General features: G+C 32.6%; 1 protein-coding gene across 2 annotated transcripts; it reads left to right on the plus strand.

The window, feature by feature from the left end:
- The first annotated feature begins 1946 nt into the window (after positions 1-1946).
- Positions 1947-9332, plus strand: LOC101511940 (uncharacterized). Of its 2 annotated transcripts, none has more exons than XM_004512742.3 (9): positions 1947-2077; positions 2161-2368; positions 2763-2882; positions 3395-3620; positions 4434-5135; positions 6192-6953; positions 7793-7994; positions 8078-8168; positions 8941-9332. In XM_004512742.3, the coding sequence occupies exons 2-9, from the start codon at positions 2205-2207 to the stop codon at positions 9011-9013; spliced, it is 2340 nt and encodes a 779-aa protein (XP_004512799.1). In that variant the 5' UTR covers positions 1947-2077; positions 2161-2204; the 3' UTR covers positions 9014-9332. The 2 variants fall into 2 exon arrangements, with proteins under 2 accessions (XP_004512799.1, XP_004512800.1); XM_004512743.4 differs by having other exon boundaries at positions 1967-2077; positions 2204-2368.
- The last annotated feature ends 11865 nt before the right edge of the window (positions 9333-21197 follow it).

Genomic DNA, 21197 nt, shown 5'->3' on the forward strand with positions numbered 1-21197 from the left:
ATCTCTATGAGTTTAATTTAGTTTTAAAATTATATATGCTGGTAAAAAAAAAGTGTATTTGGTAAATGGATGAATGACGTGAAAGTCTTTGACACGATAATAGATGTGTACTATGGTACCTTGATTCCCTTGACTTTATTATGATGCATTATTTTTGTGAAGTTTCTCGATGTCGGCCAAATACATCAATGTGACTATAGTACCGACGAGTTGAGTTTATTGCAGACAAAGATGACGTCATGATTGAACGAAGAAGAAGTAAATGAAGATTTGAGAATAACTGAGATTTTAGGTTGCACCAAGGAAAATAATAAGAAATGAGATTCTATATTTTAAGTTGCAAATTTAGGAATTTTTTATTTAGTCCCCCATAAATATACCTAGTTCTCAAATATTTGACATATCATCAACTATTGTCATGGCAAAGACTCTCACATCACTTCTCTGTTTGCCACATAAGTTTTTTTTTAACAACTAGTAACATAGATATGATTTTAAAACTAAATTGAACTTACAAAGTTTAAATTGAAAAAAAAAAATTTACAAGGACGAAAATGAGAAAGACGTGAATTTAACGAATCAAATATTTAAGCCTTATTTTTAGGTTGAATTTTCTAGGTTTAATTACAGTTTTGGTCCATCTATTTTCACATATTCACGGAATTAGTCTCTCTATTTTTAAAAGTCGACATTTTTGGTCAATCTCTTAGGTTATTGAACTAAAAACTAACGATTTGACATATTTTAAATGATGTTGCCTAAAATTTCAAGATATAGAATCAACTAGATGCATTAATTAGTCATATATCATTAATTAAATTACAAAAACGATTTTTGTTTGAATTTGAAAGTTAAGTTTTTAGAAAGTTTTATTGTAAAGTTCTATGGAGGTTAATCATTTTACATTATATATTATATGTTACGTTATTTAAAATATTTTATATCATTATTTTTAATTAAAAAATAAGAATGAGAGACCAAAATTGTCAAATTTAAAAATAAAAAATCTAATTTCGTAAATTGATAAAAGTAAAAGATTAAAACTACAATTAAATTATTTTTTAAAGTTTTCGAAAAAGCCTATAATGAATATCATTCTGATATACCCTTCTTTGCATACGAAGAAAGAGGAAAGTATCATTGAGATAGAAAAATGTAAAATTTTGATAATTTTCAAAAAGTTTATGAAAATTGTTACTTTAAGTGTCCTATATTTTGATGTACATGCTTGAATTTCAAGGGCGTTTTTATCATTTTGTATATTTTAGAGATTAAAATAAACTGTTAAAATAAAAAATTCATACCACCACAATTATTTATTTTCAATAATCGTCAATCACCACCATTGTCTATCACTTTAATCACCGTCGGTTTAACACACCAACTCATTGATCACATTTTAGATCACCACTTTCGACTTTCAACTACCTTTTCAATCACTACAACCACCTTCAATGACTAATCACCCCTACAATATTCACTTTTACAACTATCACTTTCATTCACTATTAATAAAAATGTTATAAATAAATTATTATTTTGTAATATTTAAAATAATTTTAAAGTAAACTTAATTTTTAATATAATTTATTTGTTATTATTTTTCATTTTTAATTATTTTTATGTAACAATATTTGTTTTATATCCAATAAATTCATAATAAAAAGAGGTAAAAAAAATTATTTATTTAAAAAACAATTAAAATTCAACTTGAATTAAAATTAATTTAATTTTTTAAAATTTCAAAACACAAACCAAAAACTAGCCAAAAGATTTTGACTTTAAAAAAAAATATTTTAAATTCAAATAAAATATCAACTCAATTTTATTTTAAAATTTAAATCGTTTAGAAATTAAATTTCCAAAATAAAAAACTAAAAATTTCCAACCATTTTAAAATTTTTGATTTTCAATTTAATGCAAAATACAATATATATAATAACGTACAAAATCTCACTGAACTTGCATTGCCCACCATTTCTAACCCTCATTTTTTTTTCTTAAAAAAAACGTTTTTTTGAATTCACAAGTTTTCCCTCGTCAACAACGCAAACTCAGCTAGGGTTTCAAATCTCAGGTAACTACTCTTTCTCAAACCACCGTTTCCTTCAATGGATTTTCCAATTTCAATTTGAACACTGATTTCAATGTTATACACAGTTTTTGTTTTTTTGCTGCATCGTTGTTAATTTTGTTGCTGAAGAATGGATCCAAAAGTGTGGGATGAATCACTGAAACATGCTTCCAATTTCATGTGTGAGAAGAATCTTAACACAATTGATAAATCAATTGTGTGCCCTACTCCAGAGAAGAAAGCTGAACCATTGCCCTTCAAATTCAAGGAGACACTAATACAGCTTCCAGAAAAGTGAGAACCCCAATTAAATTCAGTTTTTTTTTGTTTTCCAATTTTTATGGAAAAAAGAATTTGATTTTTGTTATATGTTTTTTTGAATGATTGTTAGGAAAATGTAATTTATGTATTTTTTTTGTTTAATTTTATGGAGAAAAAAGAATTTCATTTTTGAAATTTGATTTTTTTTAATGATTAGTAGAAAAATGTAACTTATGTATTTTTTTGTTTAATTTTATGGAAAAAAGAATTTATTTTTGAAATATGATTTTTTTGAATGATTTGTAGAAAAATGTAATTTATGTATTTTTGTTTAGTTTTATGGAAAAAAAGAATTTCATTTCTGAAATTTGATTTTTTTTGAATGAGTTGTCAAAAATGTAATTTATGTACTTTTTGTTCGATACAGGTACAGGACTATTGCTGATTTGTTTAGTCATATGAGTTGTTCGCTTAGATTGTTGCATCTGCGTAAAAAGACTCCAACTTTTCAAAATGTTTGCAACAAAGTTGAAGTTCTTGCCAAGAGGTGATTGTTTTGTTGTTGTTAAATTCCTTAAATTAATTAATGGATGATACTATTCATTTTAAGGTTTCATTTTTTAATGGTGATTGTTTTGTCAAACGTGTTTTCCCGCTCGATGGCATCGCAGCCTGCCCCTCCAACGCACCGGGATTGACAACATAGATTTTACCTCTAGTTCCAATAATCTTTAAATGTGTATGTGTGTGAGTGCATCGGTGTTGTCAAATAGCATAAATAACAGTGCTATAGCTTAGCAAAATTTTAACAAACCACTATTGGTTGTAATACGTGATTTAGTTTAGTGTTATTAAATAGCAGCTAATGCCTAATGCTATAGCGTTGTGATAACACTGTAGCATAATGGAAGTTGAACAGACCGCTATTTTCTGCGATCTGCAACTGACAACATTAAAGTGCACCATATGCAGTTAAAATTTAGACTATAGAGGACTCTGAGGACCCATTTCCTTTGATCAATGGATTAAGGAAGTGACTGTAGTGTGTTTCATTTACAGAAACTTCTCCTATGCTCATCTTGCGCAAATGAAGTATATACTCCCTGAAGGTATAGAAATTGAAAAGGTGATTGTTCTTGATAAGAAGAGCTTGTGTATGAGACCGGATTTGAAGATCACTTTGGTATTTGAAGCTGTAAAAGATCACTCTGAACAATCCGCTGATATGGCTCTTGGACGATATTTTAATTCCAGGCTGATTAATTTCTTTAACATGCATCCCGAGGTAATATTTTTTATATGGTTAGTATTTTCTGTATTTGAAGGAACGCTATCTTAACAGTGGTATGTGTTCTTATTCGATCGTTAGCTTTGATTTGTATAAGTATTGTCGAAAGGGGCCACAAAGGATTGCGGCACCCTGACATTTAATGGTGGAAATGGTGGCTTAAAATGGCATATTATTTTCCTTCCTCCATAGTCCACTGTCTGCAATTGCTAACACTGATTCAGATTGTTATTTTAGATGCTCAGAGTCCGAGGGAGTTCTGAAACTTCATTAGTTGTGTCTTAAGTTGTACATCTAACAGGGTCCAATGTAGTCAATGTTATACTGCCATATTTTTGGCAACATAGTCTGGTGATTGTTGAATTAAAGATTACTACTACTGTGGCGGCATTTAGATTTTCATTTTCTACAAAGTACTCTGTTATGTGATTTGCAATTCCACAAGGTTGGTAGATGGAAAACATGTTATACTTAGTTGAAAGTGTATTGATGATACGAACTAAGTATAATGAAATTTAGTTGAAAATGGGTTGATGATTATGTAAGCATGTTATACTTCGTTGAAAGTGTAGGCATGATAATAAGAGTATTATGAGATTTAGTTGAAAGTGGGTTGATGATTATGAGAAAGTATACGAAATTTTGTGGCTTCTGGTTAAGCTTACTTTTTTGTAACTGGTTTTCCTTGGGTCTGGTCAGCTGTATTTATATTTGTTCTTCTTAGTTAAGTAGAAAAATTTGAATGTATGACTCATACAAAGGATTGATTTCATCACTTTAATTTTAATTTTTGCTTTTTTTGTGGATAAGGGTATTGATATTCCAGAGGCCACATTACCAGAGCCCTTTAGCCAAAGAGATTGTAACTTGATTTCCGAAGATGTGCCTGTAAATTCGTCAACAGAACTTTCATCAACTTCCAATCAAATTGAACCATTGCTGAACAATTCATATTTGTATCCATCTCTTAGAAGACCTTTTTCTCAGAAGAATGTTGCTAACCAGACCGAGCAAGTTCAGTGCTTTTCATCATCTAAAACTTCTCTGTCATCCCATGAATCTGACTGCCTAGATAGCCAAGAAAGTGAAAGCACATGGCAGAAGGAATCATTGTCAATATGTGTTCAACCAGATGTTATTAACACATCTGTACATAAGATCTCCACACCACATTCTGGTGGCCACAACAGTTTTGAAAGCCCCAATGTGAAAATTGTCTCTTATACTGATAGTTTGATGACACAGACACCTGCCCAGTCAGCACCTGAGAGATTGATGACACAGACACCTGCCCAGTCAGCACCTGAGAGATTGTTGCCTGGTTCTGATGTGAAGCTTCAGAACATGACTGCCCAAAAGTCTGCGTCATGTTTTAAGCCTGCAAAAAGAGTGCTTGACTTTGCACTCATGGAAGAAGATGATGATTTGGACAACAGAGTAGACGTCTTAGAATCTAGCAAAGCTCTCCGTGAGGGCTGCAAATACTTTGATTCTGTCTCCCTATCTCCGGAGGTATGCCATTTTCCCTTGGTTTTAATTTTTTACTGATTCTCAAAATCATACTTTGATATTCACTTATTATTGTATTTTGTACCTTTTGTTCTATCCTCAGTAGACAACTTGCAAAAAAAACAACTTTTTTCTGACAATTTAGTAATTCAGGTTAAATTTTAACTAATTAGTGGGGTATTCATCATAAAATCATGCATGAAAAAATGGAACAATGGATATGATTATGAGAAGATAATGCAGATATTGGGTTAGGTGAGAAATGTGTCAAAGATTTAGAATGAAACGTCGGGGTTAGTTATATGAAAAGTAATGTTTTTTATTTTTAACACATTTATAATTTATAACATCATACTTTAGTTGGTTTTTTAAATTGGGTGTGTCAACTAGAAGATTTAATGGGTTTATGAATGGAGTGAGGTGCCCTTTTAAACATCTGGTATTGGAAGTACAGATGAAAGACTACTGCTAGGTACCTTTTATTTATAACGAAGATGGTTTATATTTTGAGATCACTCCTTCTCTTTCTAGATTGACAAGAAAGGGATTCATTAACTACACTCTATTCATTTTGTATTTTTTTTCTTCATATTCTCCAATTTTCTGGCACCACTGAAATCTCTTATTTAGATTTAAGCATGTTATACTTAGCTGAAAATGTACTCTTATGCAAAATACTCTATGCAGTGATATGTAAGCACACTATACGTAGTTGAAAATGTTTTGATGATAACAAGAATGTATTATATGAGATTTAGTTGAAAATGGGTTGATGATGATTATGTAAGCATGTTATACGTAATTGAAAATGAATTGATGATAATAAGAAAGTATTATATGAGATTTTGTTGATAAAGGGTTGATGATTATGAGAAATTATGAGATTTTGTGGCTACTGGTTAAGCTTACTTTTTTGTAACTGCTTTTCCTTCAATCTGACTCAGCTATATTTATTTTTGTTCTTCTTAGTTGAGAATATTGAAATTATGACTGCTACAAAAGAATCAATTTCATCACTTCAGTAGTAATTTTAATTTTTTGCTTTTTATTGTGAATAAGGGTATTGATATTCCAGAGGCTGCACTACAAGAGCGCTTTAGCCAAAGGGCGTGTAACTTGATTTTCGAAGATGAGCTTGTAAATTCGTCAACAGAACTTTCATCAACTTCCAATCAAATTGAACCATTGCTGAACAAATCACATTTGTGTCCATCTTTTAGAAGTCATTTTTTTCAGAAGAATGTTGCTAACCAGACTGAGCAAGTTCAGTGTTTTTCATCATCTAAAACTTCTCTGTCATCCCACGAATCTGACTGCCTAGATAGTCAAAAAAGTGAAAGCACGTGGCTGAAAGGTTGTACCCCATTGTCTGATTGTTTGACTAATCCTAATGCAGAGAGAGGCAAGCAGAATGAATCATTGTCAGTGTGTGTTCAACCAGATGTTATTAATACATCAGTACATAATAGTATTTCCCCTCCACATTCTGTTAGCCGCAGTAGTATTGAAAGCCCTGATATGAAAATTGTCTCTTGTACTGATAGTTTGATGACACAGACACCCGCACAGTCAGCAGCACCTGGAATACTGTTGCCTTGTTCTGATGTTAAGCTTCAGAGCATGACTGCCGAAAAGTCTACATCACGTTTTAAGCCTGCAAAAAGAGTGCTTGACTTTTCATTCACGGAAGGGAATGATTGTTTGGACAACAGAGTAGACGTGCTAGAATCTAGCAAAGCTCTGCGTGAATTTGATTGCATCTCTAAACTAAGCAGAGGTTTTTCTGAGGATCCCAAATCTTTTGATTCTGTTTCTCTGGAGGTATGCCATCTTCCCTTGTTTTAATTTTTAACCGATTCTTAAAATCGTACTTTGACATTCACTTGTTTTTCTGTTTTGTACCTTTTGTTTCATCCTCGATGGAGAACTTGTAAAGAAAGCAATTTTTTTTCCTAACACTTTAGTAGTTCTTGTCAAATTTTAACTAATTAGTGGGGCACTCATCATAGATTATGCATGAAAAAGTGGAACCTTGGAGATGGTTATAAGACATGCAGATATTGGGTGAGAAACATGTTGATCATTTAGAGTGAAACATCGGGGTAGTTATATGAAAACATAACATTTTTATTTATTTATAATAACACATCTGTAGTATATCATAGGTTAGTTGATTTATTAAATTGGATGAGTCAAATAGGGTTTTTAATGGGTTTATCAATGGAGCGAGGTGCCCTTTTAAACATCTGGTATTGGAAGTCAATATGAAAGACTACTGCTATGTACCTTTTGTATATAATAATGGAGCATTGGAGTTGGTTTATATATTTTGAGAATACTCCTTGCTTTCTAGTTTAATGAGAAGAAATGGATTTACTAACTGCACTTTATTCATTTTGTATTTTTTCTCTATTCTCCCATGTTCTAGCTCCATTCAAATCTCACATTTATTCACAGTTCACAAGTATATGTTTGTGCTGTTCTTTTTATTTTTATTTTTTATTACAGATGTTATCAGAGATCTTAATTTTTTGCCTAGTGTTAATGATTGTTAATACTTAGCATATCCGTGATATGTAACATCCCTTGTTCTACTCTTTCTGTCAGATTAAATTCTGGTGAAAGTAATTGCTTTCTTGTTAATTGGTTTCTCAATGCAGGTACCAGTGAACATTGGTTATTCCTTAGAGAAAACCAACCAAAATCAAACTGGTTTGGATGCACTGGATAACAATATTTCATCATTGGTGGAACTGGTTAATGTGATTGACTATATATTTAGATCTGTCCAAAGAACTCCAATCACAAAAGAGGAGCTCCTGCAAAAGATAATGATGAACTGTTTAGATTTTGTTGAAATTAGTACGTTCTACTTCTATTATTATAAAATGTTAATAGTTTCTTAGTAATAAAAAAGTAGCTAACTAATCTTGTCCTCCCAATAGGAGAAGCTGAAGAACAGATCGAGATTTTGGAAAAGTTGTTGCCAGATTGGATTTGTAAGAAGTTGGTTTGTTCCGGAGATACTATGTACTGGTGGGTTCTCTTCTTTTTATCACTGATTATATTCTGTGCATTGAGTATCAGTTTCTTTTTTTTTTTTTTTTTTTGGTTTTAAAGAGCCTATTGGCAAAACTCCTATACCGTAAGTATGGAAAAAAGGGGTATTGCGAGTTCAAACCTGTGCCTCAGCACATCTAGTGTCTCTAATGCATTTTATCATATGAGCTGCATTTACGGGACAATATCAGTTTCTTTTAGGATGTGAAAATTTGAGTCAGACTTAATTTTTCCAGCCTTCATATGACGGAAAAAAAAAGAATTCTGAAAATTATCATAGATATAATGGAATAGCACTGGCATTTACTTCAAAGTAATTATATATTAATGTTGTTTTTGAAGTTCTTATAGTTTAAAAAACCTGTTACATTTGTTTTATTTTGTGCATTGAGTATCAGTTTTTTTTTTTTTTTTTTTTTTTTGGTTTTAAAGAGCCTATTGGCAAAACTCCTATACCGTAAGTATGGAAAAAAGGGGTATTGCGAGTTCAAACCTGTGCCTCAGCACATCTAGTGTCTCTAATGCATTTTATCATATGAGCTGCATTTACGGGACAATATCAGTTTCTTTTAGGATGTGAAAATTTGAGTCAGACTTAATTTTTCCAGCCTTCATATGACGGAAAAAAAAAGAATTCTGAAAATTATCATAGATATAATGGAATAGCACTGGCATTTACTTCAAAGTAATTATATATTAATGTTGTTTTTGAAGTTCTTATAGTTTAAAAAACCTGTTACATTTGCAGTGTCAAGAATGCATTGGATTTTGACTCGGTTCGATCAAGACTTCTCAGCAATGTGACTGAAGGAGTTGAGTGAATGGTTTTTGTCGACCGATAATGAAAGTATACTGTGGTGCTGCAAGTGCACAATGATTAAAATTGTATGACTTTTAAAATTTAGGATGGGTGATGTTCTTGTAATAGTCCCTCCATAGTTGAGTCAGTTTTATTAATCCTGCAGTCTTGTTCGACTGAATAATGTGACTTCCTCAAAATTCCTCTAGTTTGGATAATTTTCCAGTGGAAGGTTGGTGTATGATGGTTGATATAATATAAATATCATCACTTCAATTTTAAATCAATAAACATGACGTCCGTTATTTTTATATTATAAATGAACACAAATTCCTGCTTCATTACCTCTTAATAATACTTTGTATTATTACAATTAGAGACAGAGGTTGTACTTTGTATTATTATAATTTCCCAACTATGTTCTTTGAAAAAAACAAAATACAGGCAAAGACAACCAAAATGTTCTTATGATATCCAAAATAATAAAAGGGTGGTGAGTGCTGGATAATAAAATGAGCACATTATTTTATCACTTTAAGTTGAACCAAATTTCCAACTAAAATTATAATATGCATTTGATTTTTTCCATTCCTTGTGTAGTAAGAAATCGTTTGGCTGCATAATAGTTTCGTCAGCAGCGTCACTGATGTTATCTGCAAAATATTTTATTGTTATTGTTTTCAATTTTTATTATCAAACTTGAAATTTGCGAAGCTTTAAACTTTGAATTCATATTGGAGATTTTATATTCACTGCACTCTAAACTTTCTTATGATCATGGCTTCTTCTGTCAGCAATGCATACACCTATGATGTGTTCCTAAGCTTTCGAGGTGAGGATACTCGCTACGGTATTACGGGCCATCTCTGGAAAGCTCTGTGACAGAGGAATCCACACCTTCATGGACGATGAAGAACTTCGTAAAGGCAAAGAAATCACACCATCACTTTTGAAGGCTATTGAAAACTCCAACATGGCCATCGTTGTGCTCTCTAAGAATTACGCTTCTTCCTCCTTTTGTTTACAAGAACTTTCTAACATACTTGATTTGTTAAAGGATAAGGGTAGGTTGGTTTGGCCTGATTTTTATGAAGTGGATCCTTCTGATATGAGAAGGTTAAAAGGGTCTTTTGGAGAAGCAATGTCTATAAATGAGGTGAAGTACAATGTTGATAGCATAGACATATTGAAGAAATGAAAGAAGACTCTACATCAAGTGGCTAATTACGCTGACGTCATCGTATCAGATTATACTGACATCATCGTACACGTCAGCTCTATCTTATCCAAATAGTAATTAGACAATCAGTGGAGGATTGCAGATTACGTTGACGTCATCGTAACAAATTACACTGGCATCATCATACGCGTCAACACTATCTTATCCAAATCGTAACAAGCCAATCAGTGGAGGATTGCAGATTACATTGATGTCATATTACACGTTAATGCATCTTATCCAAATCGCAACCATCTAATCAGTGGAGGATTGTAGATTACGTTGACGTCATCTTATCCAACCTAATATAAATAGGCATTGTTGTCCACTTATTCAATACACTGGCAAATATCATTCTAAACATTTGCTCATACATATATCTTTTACCTACAATGACTCCAACAAAGTTTTGTCCTAATATATTACAATGGACATGTTGAGAGAACAAGCACATCAGGTGTTGTCTTTGTATGCGTCAATACATCCTTGTTGAAAAATATCAAACTTGATGGACTTATTCAATGTATCCAAACATAGATTCAACCAGACAACTCAAAGAGGGTAGTCGATGTCATTTATCGATATCCTATAACTCTTGTGCCAGGACATGTTTGGTATGAGTTGCTAAATCTTGTAGGAGATGATTACATGTAGATGATGTTTGACATGTTCATAGCAAATAAATGTCTTGGTATTTTAACAATTTAAAGTTTATGTAGAGTTAGTAGATGATCCTAGAGACGACACACGTAATTTTACCATATATTAAGTCAACGCCTTATTCAATCCCTCACACCATACCCTCTTCATATACCAACTCCATTCCCTCTTCGTACCCTTTTGTTGAAATACAATTCCACCATCAATCCATACTCGTCATTACAACACCCATCAATAACCACCCATGATATTAACCTTAACACACCATATAATGATGGTCCTATCAGTGTTGTGGCTGGTGTCCACAATGAAGAAGTTGACGATATCAGTGAAAATGAGGATGACATTCTTGTTGAAGTTGTAGTCAATGACGATGATGACCAGAAATTCATAGTAGAATGTCCATCTTCTACAATTTGTTTCTCTAATCCCTCACACTTTTGCAACGCGATCTCCGACAACATGAATAACGTTGACGATGAATTTTTCCATTCTGAAACCAATCTTACCTTGTTCCAGATATAAACAATCTCTAAGTGGGAATGAAATTTCTCACAAAAGTTGTAGCAATACAATGTGTGAAAGAATATCATATATACAATTTTACGAGCTTCGTCGCAACGCATTTTGATAACACTAGATGAATTGTCCATTGTAAAAATAAAAATTGTATGTGGAGGGGTAGAATCTTGAATGGAAATAAATAAAACATCTGGAAGATTACAAAACTAAAAAGGCCACTCGACTGTTATCTGTGAAAACATCCTACAGATGGTAACGAAGGATCCCACAATATTAGTTTCAATGTTGATTGCACATATACGATCACGGTACACACATACCACTATTTACAAAAGGCTTGGATTGCCAAACAAAAGCTTATCAAAAGAATATACAAGAATTGAGAGGAAACATACAAGGAGGTGTATCCTTGCTTTCAAACCTACGAATGTTTGTCACACCCCATCCCAACTTCTGCTTGATTTCAGATAGACATGAGTCAACTAAAAGTGTTGTTAGGCGTCTAAACATCAATTAACATCATGTCTTATGCATTCAACATATAACACAAAACTTCACGTGGACCTTCAAAAATGTCCAAATGAAAAATATTGTAACCAATTTGTGTTTGTTTGTTTTTCATTTTATTTTATTTATTTTATTTTTTATTTATATATATCAAACACATATTTTTATTTTTAAATTTTCCATAACAACATCAACTTTTGTTCTTTCAGAATACGCCATGACTCAACCGAACATCACATACTTCAGAAGACAAATCAATTATTGGAGTCAAGATGCAGTGAAATGAGTCGATGATATTCCAAAGGAACAATGGCTACAAACATATGAAGAAGGGAAACATTGGGACACATGACAACTAACCTTGCAGAGTGCATGAACAATGTATTAAAGAGACACAAAATTTTCCAATCAGTTCTTTGGTGCAAGCAACCTACAAAATTTGTAGAAAGAGGGACTATGTCTCAATCAATGATGACATAAGGTGATTTACTCAAATACAACCATTCAAAACCTTAACAATGAACGAGCAATATCGAACTCCCATGAAGTTGTTATTCACAATCGAGCACAAGTATCATTACAGTTAAGGAGTTGGTTCGTCCACCAAGCAATCGTCCTGTAGGGGCATTCAAGGTTGTCACGACCCGAAATTTAAATGTCGTGACCGGCGCACAAGCTATACTGCTAGCCTGACAAGCCTATCAATTAACTTATCAATTAACAACTAAACCGTTCTCTAACCATTTCATATATATATATATATATACTTTTTACTCGAAATTTCGACAGAGTATCCTCTGTAAATTCAACATTTCCAAATTTATAAAATCCCTGTTAAATTCTCAATTCAGTCACAATTCAAAGAACATAATCTAATCGTTTAATACACTTTCCAAAAACTTCTAAACTCCAAAATAGCTGCAATTTACATAGACTCAAGAGATGTTACAAAAAAAAGGTACTCGACCAAAGAGGCCTACCAAAAAGAAATATATTGAGACTTGGATCAAATAACAATTTGCTACTCAGCGAATCTGAAAAAAATAAGCAACATAAAGGGGTAAGTCACAAAGACTTAGTGAGGAGACAACAACCACCATCAATTAGAAGGAAAACACAAAAATGCACGAAGAATTGTTTTACAATCGGACGACAATTATGTTACACAATATTACTTAAAAGTCTAGAAAAATTCTAAATTTAAATATATACACATATATAGTCATTAAATCTTATAATTTAATCGTTTGACAAAAATATTAAAAAACTCCAGTTAATATCAAAACGAAATCAAAATGAACAACCTTAAAATCATCATAAAAATCAAACAAGTAACAATACAAATTTTTAGAACCAAGAGGCGACTTTATCTCATTGATAACCCTTTCCTCCTAAGGGTGACCTTTCCCTTAGGGGCGGCTCCATCTAATGGATGGCCCTCTCCTCTCAATCCCGCAACGCATCATCACGTATCAATTAGGGAGCTTACATCGCGTTGATAACCCTCTCCTCCTATGGATGACATTTCTCATAGGAGCGGCTCAATCTAACGGGTAACTTTCCCTAATCAACACGAGGTAACTAGGTGCACCTAACACAATTAACGATTTAATAACAATAACACCGATTTTCTAAAACGCGCATTTAAAATCATTTCATCGTAATTCATGAAAAAACATATTCAATCGCATAACAATTCAAGATTTAAATAATTTAACTCATACGTAAATCAATTAATAACATATTATATAACAACGACCGTTAAATTAAATAATTGACGAAATCGAGATAAAATTCAAAGGTTGTGTTTCCCAAATTTTTCAATAAAAACTTTAATATAGAAAACAAAATAATAATAATAATAGCATTATAAAAAATATATGACGATGATCGTCGTCAACTCACAGCTATGGAGAATCGTCTAAGTTTGCTCTTCAAAAACCCTCAGAGTAGCCGGCATGGTCTCAATTGACAAATATGAGTATCAAAAAATATTTCCAAGACTTTAGAAAAATTATTCTAAAGTTTAGCTTGTTGAGACAAACTCCATATTTAAAGTTTTGACGAAAATAAATAAGATTAATTAAGAAAGTTAATTATGATTCTAAAATGTTATGTTAATTTAACATGTGTTTTTGAGTGAATTTAATTAAGAACAGAATCAAGCAAAACAAAGAAAACAACAACAAGTACATTAAAAAAGAGAAAGATCTCCAGCATAAAAAAAGTTCATCATAACATGTTGATCAAACTTTTTCTACCTCTTTAACAAAGAGTCTTCCCTGGAAAATTACTCATATAGAATCAACACATGGCAAGGAACAAATAGGATTCATCCAAACTCAAAAAGGTTATCTGATCTCTAAAATAAAAGGACTCAAAGTCAGACAAAAATCAAGACAATTTGTAACTCCAAAAATCAAACTGTCAAGAAAGTTTGATCAACCTTGATATATGATAAGATATTGCAAAAGACATCCAGAATGATTAAAATAGGAACTCCAGATTGATTATTAAATATCAAGAAAGTTCAAATTGACAGACCCAAATTGATAATCAATCTCCGTTTTCTGTATAAATTCAGCAGCTGTGCATTCTCTTCTGTAATGACTTATAATTCTTCTCCAAACTCCTCTGGCTACATTCAAGACTCAAGATCAAGACTGTACCATCCAAGATCAAGGGAGAAACATCAAAGGATTTTTTACTAGAAGACAAAACTGCTTTAAATGCTAAACCAGAAAAATCAAAAAGAGGGAAAAGCAGTTTTTCAAAGCTGGATTATTTTTAATCTGATATATTGCCTTCAGTCAAACTTCAGAGCACTATCAACATCTCTTTTGACCTTCATTAAAGGCCTCTAATGCCTATAAATAGAAGGCCAATATCCAGGATCAAAGAAGCAAGTAAAAGAGCTGAAATCATCATTAAATTAATCACATACATACTTGAAGTTCTAATTTTTCGCAAAACAGAGGCTGATCCATTTTCTGATATTAGATTGCGAAATTATCATTAGATCCTTTGTAAAGAATCAATTCTCAAACAAGAGTTGAGAAACCTCAGATTCTGTCAAAAACAATCCAATTGTAAAAACTCAAACTATAAGAGTTTCTTTATAGTTTGTTTAGAGTACATTGAATCCTATCAAAGTTAGAAAGGTACTGTTATTGCTTTCTGGGTGGAAAGTAATAAAGATTAAAACAAATCAAGGTTTATCTAGACTAGGTGTTGTAAGACCAAGAAGGTTCTTTGTTTTAAACACTTAGTGGAAAATCTCACGGTTGTGAGGATTGGACGTAACCCGGGTTGGGTGAACCAAGATATATTGTTGTGTGGTATCTCTTTCCTTATCTATTTACTTTCTGTTTGATTGATTATTAAGTTAAAAAACATAAATTGAATTACTGATTTTAACTTACCAAGAACGTTCTCCGTTTTCTGGTTAAAACCAAAAACGTTCTCCGTTTTCTGTTTTCACAACCAAGATCAATCTTGAGTTATTTTCTTAAGTTTTAACAAGAATTTTTAAAAGGTGCATTTATAATTCAAACCCCCCTTTCTTGTAAATAGACATTGTTACTTCAATTGACATCAGAGCTCGGTCTCTAGAAAGTTCAAAAATACCTAACAAGTGCTAGAGAAAAGATCTAGAAGAATGTCGAAAGCAAAATACATTGTTGAAAGAGGATCCTCAAACAGACCACCATTCTTTGATGGATCAGACTACTACTTTTGGAAAAACAAAATGCAGCTGTTTTTAAAGTCTCAAGACACAGGAATGTGATGCGTCATTACAGATGGAGACTTCATACCAAGGATTGATCAAGATGACTCAAACTTTGCCATGAAGAAAGAAACTGACTGGACAACCGATGATAAAACTAAGGTACTTTTAAATTCTAAAGCTCAGTTATTCTTATCATGTGCTTTAAGCAGGGAAGAAAGTGAAAGAGTAGATGAATGCACAACTGCAAAAGAAGTTTGGGATACACTACAAACTCATCATGAAGGAACAAACCATGTCAAAGAAACAAGAATAGACATTGGCATAAGGAAATTTGAACTGTTCGAAATGCAAGAAGGAGAAACTATTGATGAAATGTACTCAAGATTTACTACAATAGTAAACGAAATGCGTTCTTTTGGCAAAGCTTACACAGTGCAAGAAAGAGTAAGAAAGATCATGAGGTGTCTTCCAATTATTTGGAGACCAATGGTAACAGGTATAAGTCAAGCCAAGAACCTTGAATCACTGCTTCTGGAAGAATTAATTGGAACATTAAGAGCACATGATCACAGCACAATTAGAAGAAGAACCAGAAGAAAATATCAAAAAGAGATTTCAAAACAAAATTCCTAAAACAGAGGTTGAGAAGAAGAAGAAGAAGAAGAAGAAGAAGAAGAAGAAGAAGAAGAAGAAGAAGAAGAAGAAGAAGAAGAAGAAGAAGAAGAAGAAGAAGAAGAAGAAGAAGAAGAAGAAGAAGAAGAAGAAGAAGAAGAAGAAGAAGAAGAAGAAGAAGAAGAAGAAGAAGAAGAAGAAGAAGAAGAAGAAGAAGAAGAAGAAGAAGAAGAAGAAGAAGAAGAAGAAGAAGAAGAAGAAGAAGAAGAAGAAGAAGAAGAAGAAGAAGAAGAAGAAGAAGAAGAAGAAGAAGAAGAAGAAGAAGAAGAAGAAGAAGAAGAAGAAGAAGAAGAAGAAGAAGAAGAAGAAGAAGAAGAAGAAGAAGAAGAAGAAGAAGAAGAAGAAGAAGAAGAAGAAGAAGAAGAAGAAGAAGAAGAAGAAGAAGAAGAAGAAGAAGAAGAAGAAGAAGAAGAAGAAGAAGAAGAAGAAGAAGAAGAAGAAGAAGAAGAAGAAGAAGAAGAAGAAGAAGAAGAAGAAGAAGAAGAAGAAGAAGAAGAAGAAGAAGAAGAAGAAGAAGAAGAAGAAGAAGGCCTTGGTTTCAATCAAACCCAGAAAACCAAGCTATATGAAAATTTCTTTGTCCTAGAAAGAAAGGAAGAAAAATGAAAAACTAGATGTTCTTACTATAAAAAACTTGGACATCTGGAATTTGCTTGCTATTTTAGAAAAAGAGATGAAAAGATTGAAAGGAAAAAGATACTTGAAACAACAAATCATCCTGTCAAAGCAGTTTTGAAAAAACTGCACAAAGGAGAAGAATCTCCAAAACAGTTTCCAAACAGAGAAAGTTCCAAGATACAAGCAGTATGTTCTGGAAACTCTTTTAAACCAAAATTTAAACATTCTAAAACCTATATGGTTAAATCTATTTCAAAACCAAAAACTAAAAACACAGCTGGTTTCAAAAATAAAGGAATGGCATATCATTTCAAAGAGAAAGGAAATGTTGAAACTAACTCTCCAGGACCCAAAATAATGTGGGTACCTAAGGCTGAAATAACATCTCATGCAGGTTGGTTTTCCAAATGTAAAGAGAAAGCCTTGGTTCTTGGACAATGGCTGCTCAAGGCACATGATAGGAGATAAAAATTGCTTCATAACATTCACCAAGATGGATGGTGGTTTGGTCACTTTTGGCAATAATAATCAAGCTCAGATTAAAGGTAATGGAACCATTGGTAAGACAAACTCTGCTCAAATAAATAATGTTCAATATGTGGAAGGTTTAAAACACAACCTATTAAGCATAAGTCAGCTATGTGACAATGGATATGAAGTCATCTTCAAGCCAAATGTATGCGAAATCAGAAAAACTCAAACTGGAGAAATTTTATTTTCTGGAAAACGAAAGAAAAATTTATATGTTTTATATCTCGAAGAACTACCTGATGAATCATGCTTTATATCAATCAATAAAGATAAATGGATATGGCATAAAAGGGCTGGGCATATCAGTATGAAAACCATTTCAAAAATTTCCAAACTTGATCTTGTTAGAGGTTTACCAAAACTTAACTTTGAAAAAGATAAAATATGTGAAGCTTGTGTCAAAGGTAAACAAGTTAAAAGTAGTTTTCACGCACAAGATTTTGTAACAACAAATAGAACTCTTGAACTACTTCACATAGATCTCTTTGGGCCTGTCAAAACAACAAGTCTAGGAGGAATGAAATATGATTTTGTTATTGTTGATGATTTCTCAAGATTTACATGGGTTCTATTTTTGAAACAAAAAGATGATGCTTTTGAAGCATTCAAAACATTTTGCAAAAAGGTTCAAAATGAAAAAGAGTCCAACATCATTTCTGTAAGAAGTGATCATGGAGGAGAATTTATAAATGCTTCATTCAAAACCTTTTTTGATGAACTTGGCATATCTCACAATCTCTCATGTGCAAGAACTCCTCAACAAAACAGAGTTGTTGAACGGAAAAATAGAACACTACAAGAAATGGCAAGAACGATTTTAGAAGAATCAAATGTTGAAAGATATTTTTGGGCTGAAGCCATAAACACATATTGCTATATCTTAAACCGTGTATCGATCAGAAAGATTATCAACAAAACTCCATATGAAATCTGGAAAAATAGAAAACCAAACATTTCTTACTTTCATATTTTTGGTTATTACTGTTACATTTTAAACAACAAAGATCTTGTTGGAAAATTTGACGCAAAATCTGACAAAGCAATCTTTCTTGGGTACTCAACCGAATCTAAAGGTTATAGGGTGTTTAATTTAAGAACTAACGTTCTTGAAATAAGTATGCATATATTATTTGATGAGTTCGATGACTTAGATATGAGTAAAAAGGACGAGGAAGAAGAAACTCCAATTGAAACACAACAGCAAAACAATTTGCAGAAAACAGAGATTGATAAACAATCTCCGTTTCATTCTCCACCAAAAAGCTGGAAAATAATTGAAGATCATCCTGAAACCAAGATTATTGGAGACACGCTTGATGGAATCAGAACCAGAAAATCATTCAAGAATGATGAAAACAACATGGCAATGATATCTCAGATTAAACCAAAATCAATCAAAGATGCAATCACTGATCAATCTTGGGTAAATGCCATGAAGGAAGAACTACTGCAGTTTGAGAAAAATGAAGTCTGGACTCTAGTACCTGATCCATTAGATCAAACAGTCATCGGCACACGCTGGGTGTTCAGAAACAAACTTGATGAAGAAGGTAAGGTTATCAGAAACAAAGCAAGATTAGTAGCTCAAGGCTACAATCAGCAAGAAGGTATAGACTCTAGCACCTGATCCATTAGATCAAACAGTCATTGGCACACGATGGGTGTTCAGAAACAAACTTGATGAAGAAGGTAAGGTTATCAGAAACAAAGAAAGATTAGTAGCTCAAGGCTACAATCAACAAGAAGGTATAGAATATGATGAAACTTTTGCTCCAGTTACAAGGTTATAAGCTATTCGAATACTTCTTGCATATGCATCTCATAAACTCATTAAACTGTTTCAAATGGATGTTAAAAGTGTTTTCTTAAATGGGTTCTTAAATGAACAAGTGTATGTAAAACAACCCACATGTTTTGAAAGTCAAGCTAAACCAAATCATGTTTTCAAACTTATCAAAGCACTATATGGCTTAAAACAAGCGCCAAGGGCTTAGTATGAAAGGCTAAGTTCATTTCTAATTAAAAATGATTTTTAAAGAGGAAAAATCGACACTACACTATTCAAGAAAACAGAGGGAAATAATTTACTAATTGTTCAAGTATATGTTGATGATATCATCTTTGGATCAACAAATGAAAAGTTGTGTGAAAATTTCTCAAAACTTAAGCAAAGTGAATTTGAAATGAGCATGATGGGAGAATTAAGATACTTTCTTGGATTACAAATTAAACAATATGAAAAGGCATTTTTATATGTCAAGAAAAATATATCAAAGATCTGCTAATTAAATACAAAATGAATGAATCAAAAATCATGACCACTCCTATGCACCCATCCACTTCTTTAGAAAAAGATGAAAATGGAAAATCTGTTTCTGAAAAAGAGTATTGAGGAATGATTGGTTCTCTGTTGTATCTAACTGCTAGTAGACTAGATATCGTGTTTGCAGTAGGATTATGTGCCCGATTTCAATCAGCACCAAAAGAATCCCATTTAACAGCAGTAAAACGCATATTTAGATATCTTGTTGGAACCACTAATCTTGATCTTTGGTATAGAAAAGGTTCACATTTTGATATTATAGCATATTGTGATGCTGATTATGCCGGAGATAAAATTGAAAGAAAAAACACGAGTGGAGCATGTCAGTTCTTAGGCGAAGCATTAATCAGTTGGTCTTGCAGAAAACAGAACACCATAGCACTGTCCACAACAGAGGCCGAATATGTTTCAGCAGCAAACTGCTGTTCACAGGTTTTGTGGATTAAAAGTCAACTTCAAGATTACTCTGTAAGCTATTCCAGTATTCCAATTTATTATGATAATACAAGTGCTATCAATTTATCTAAGAATCCCATTCAGCATTCTAGATCAAAACATATTGAAATAAAACATCATTTTATTCGTGATCATGTCAATAAAAAAGATATTGAATTAATCTTTGTTGATACTCAAAATCAACTTGCTGACATTTTTACAAAGCCTCTTGTCGAGGATAGTTTCAATTTGATCAAAGAAAAATTGAAAATTATAAAAAGTCCAGAAAATTCTGGATAAATTCTGCTTCTGCAGAAAACAGAGAACGTTTATCAGTCTCCTTTTCGCGACTCATCATTCTCCGTTCTGAAAAAACCAGCAGTTTTCTTTAAGTTAACTTTTTTCCTCTCAAAATCAAAAAGGCAAATCTTGGCATTTAATACACATGCCTTTTTGTCTGAAGGTAGAGTGCTAACACATACACTCTTTAATCCCCCAAAATGCTTTTCCACTTTCCTTAGGTACAAACAGTTTCTATTGGGCAGCAAAGTCATCATTATTCTCCTTTTCTTTTCCTCTCCTCAAGTCAGACAATCTGTTACTGTCTCTCTCATCCCTTCTTCTCCTTTTTGTTTCCAAAAGATGCATTGCCTTTCTCTCTAAATACCAGTGTTCCTATTCATCTTCTTCACCCTCAATCTTCCATCCACAGAACAACTATGGCGCGAACCAAACAATCAGCACACAAAAATGCCTCTGCCTGCACACCACACTCTTCATCTTCTTCATACGAATCTGTAGAGCGTTCACCCTCTCCACCACATCGACCAACACCACCACACATCTCCTCTGCCTCTCCTCCTTCTCACACCAGTCAAGAAATTCTCAATCTCAATCCTCTGTCTATTCTTCTTCCACTACTGTATACTCGCCCCACACCAAACATTGCTCAAGTGCCTCCACATTTACGTACTCAAACTACTCCTCCA

Source organism: Cicer arietinum, chromosome 8 (genome assembly GCF_000331145.2).
Source record: "Cicer arietinum cultivar CDC Frontier isolate Library 1 chromosome 8, Cicar.CDCFrontier_v2.0, whole genome shotgun sequence".
Classification (NCBI taxonomy): domain Eukaryota; kingdom Viridiplantae; phylum Streptophyta; class Magnoliopsida; order Fabales; family Fabaceae; genus Cicer; species Cicer arietinum.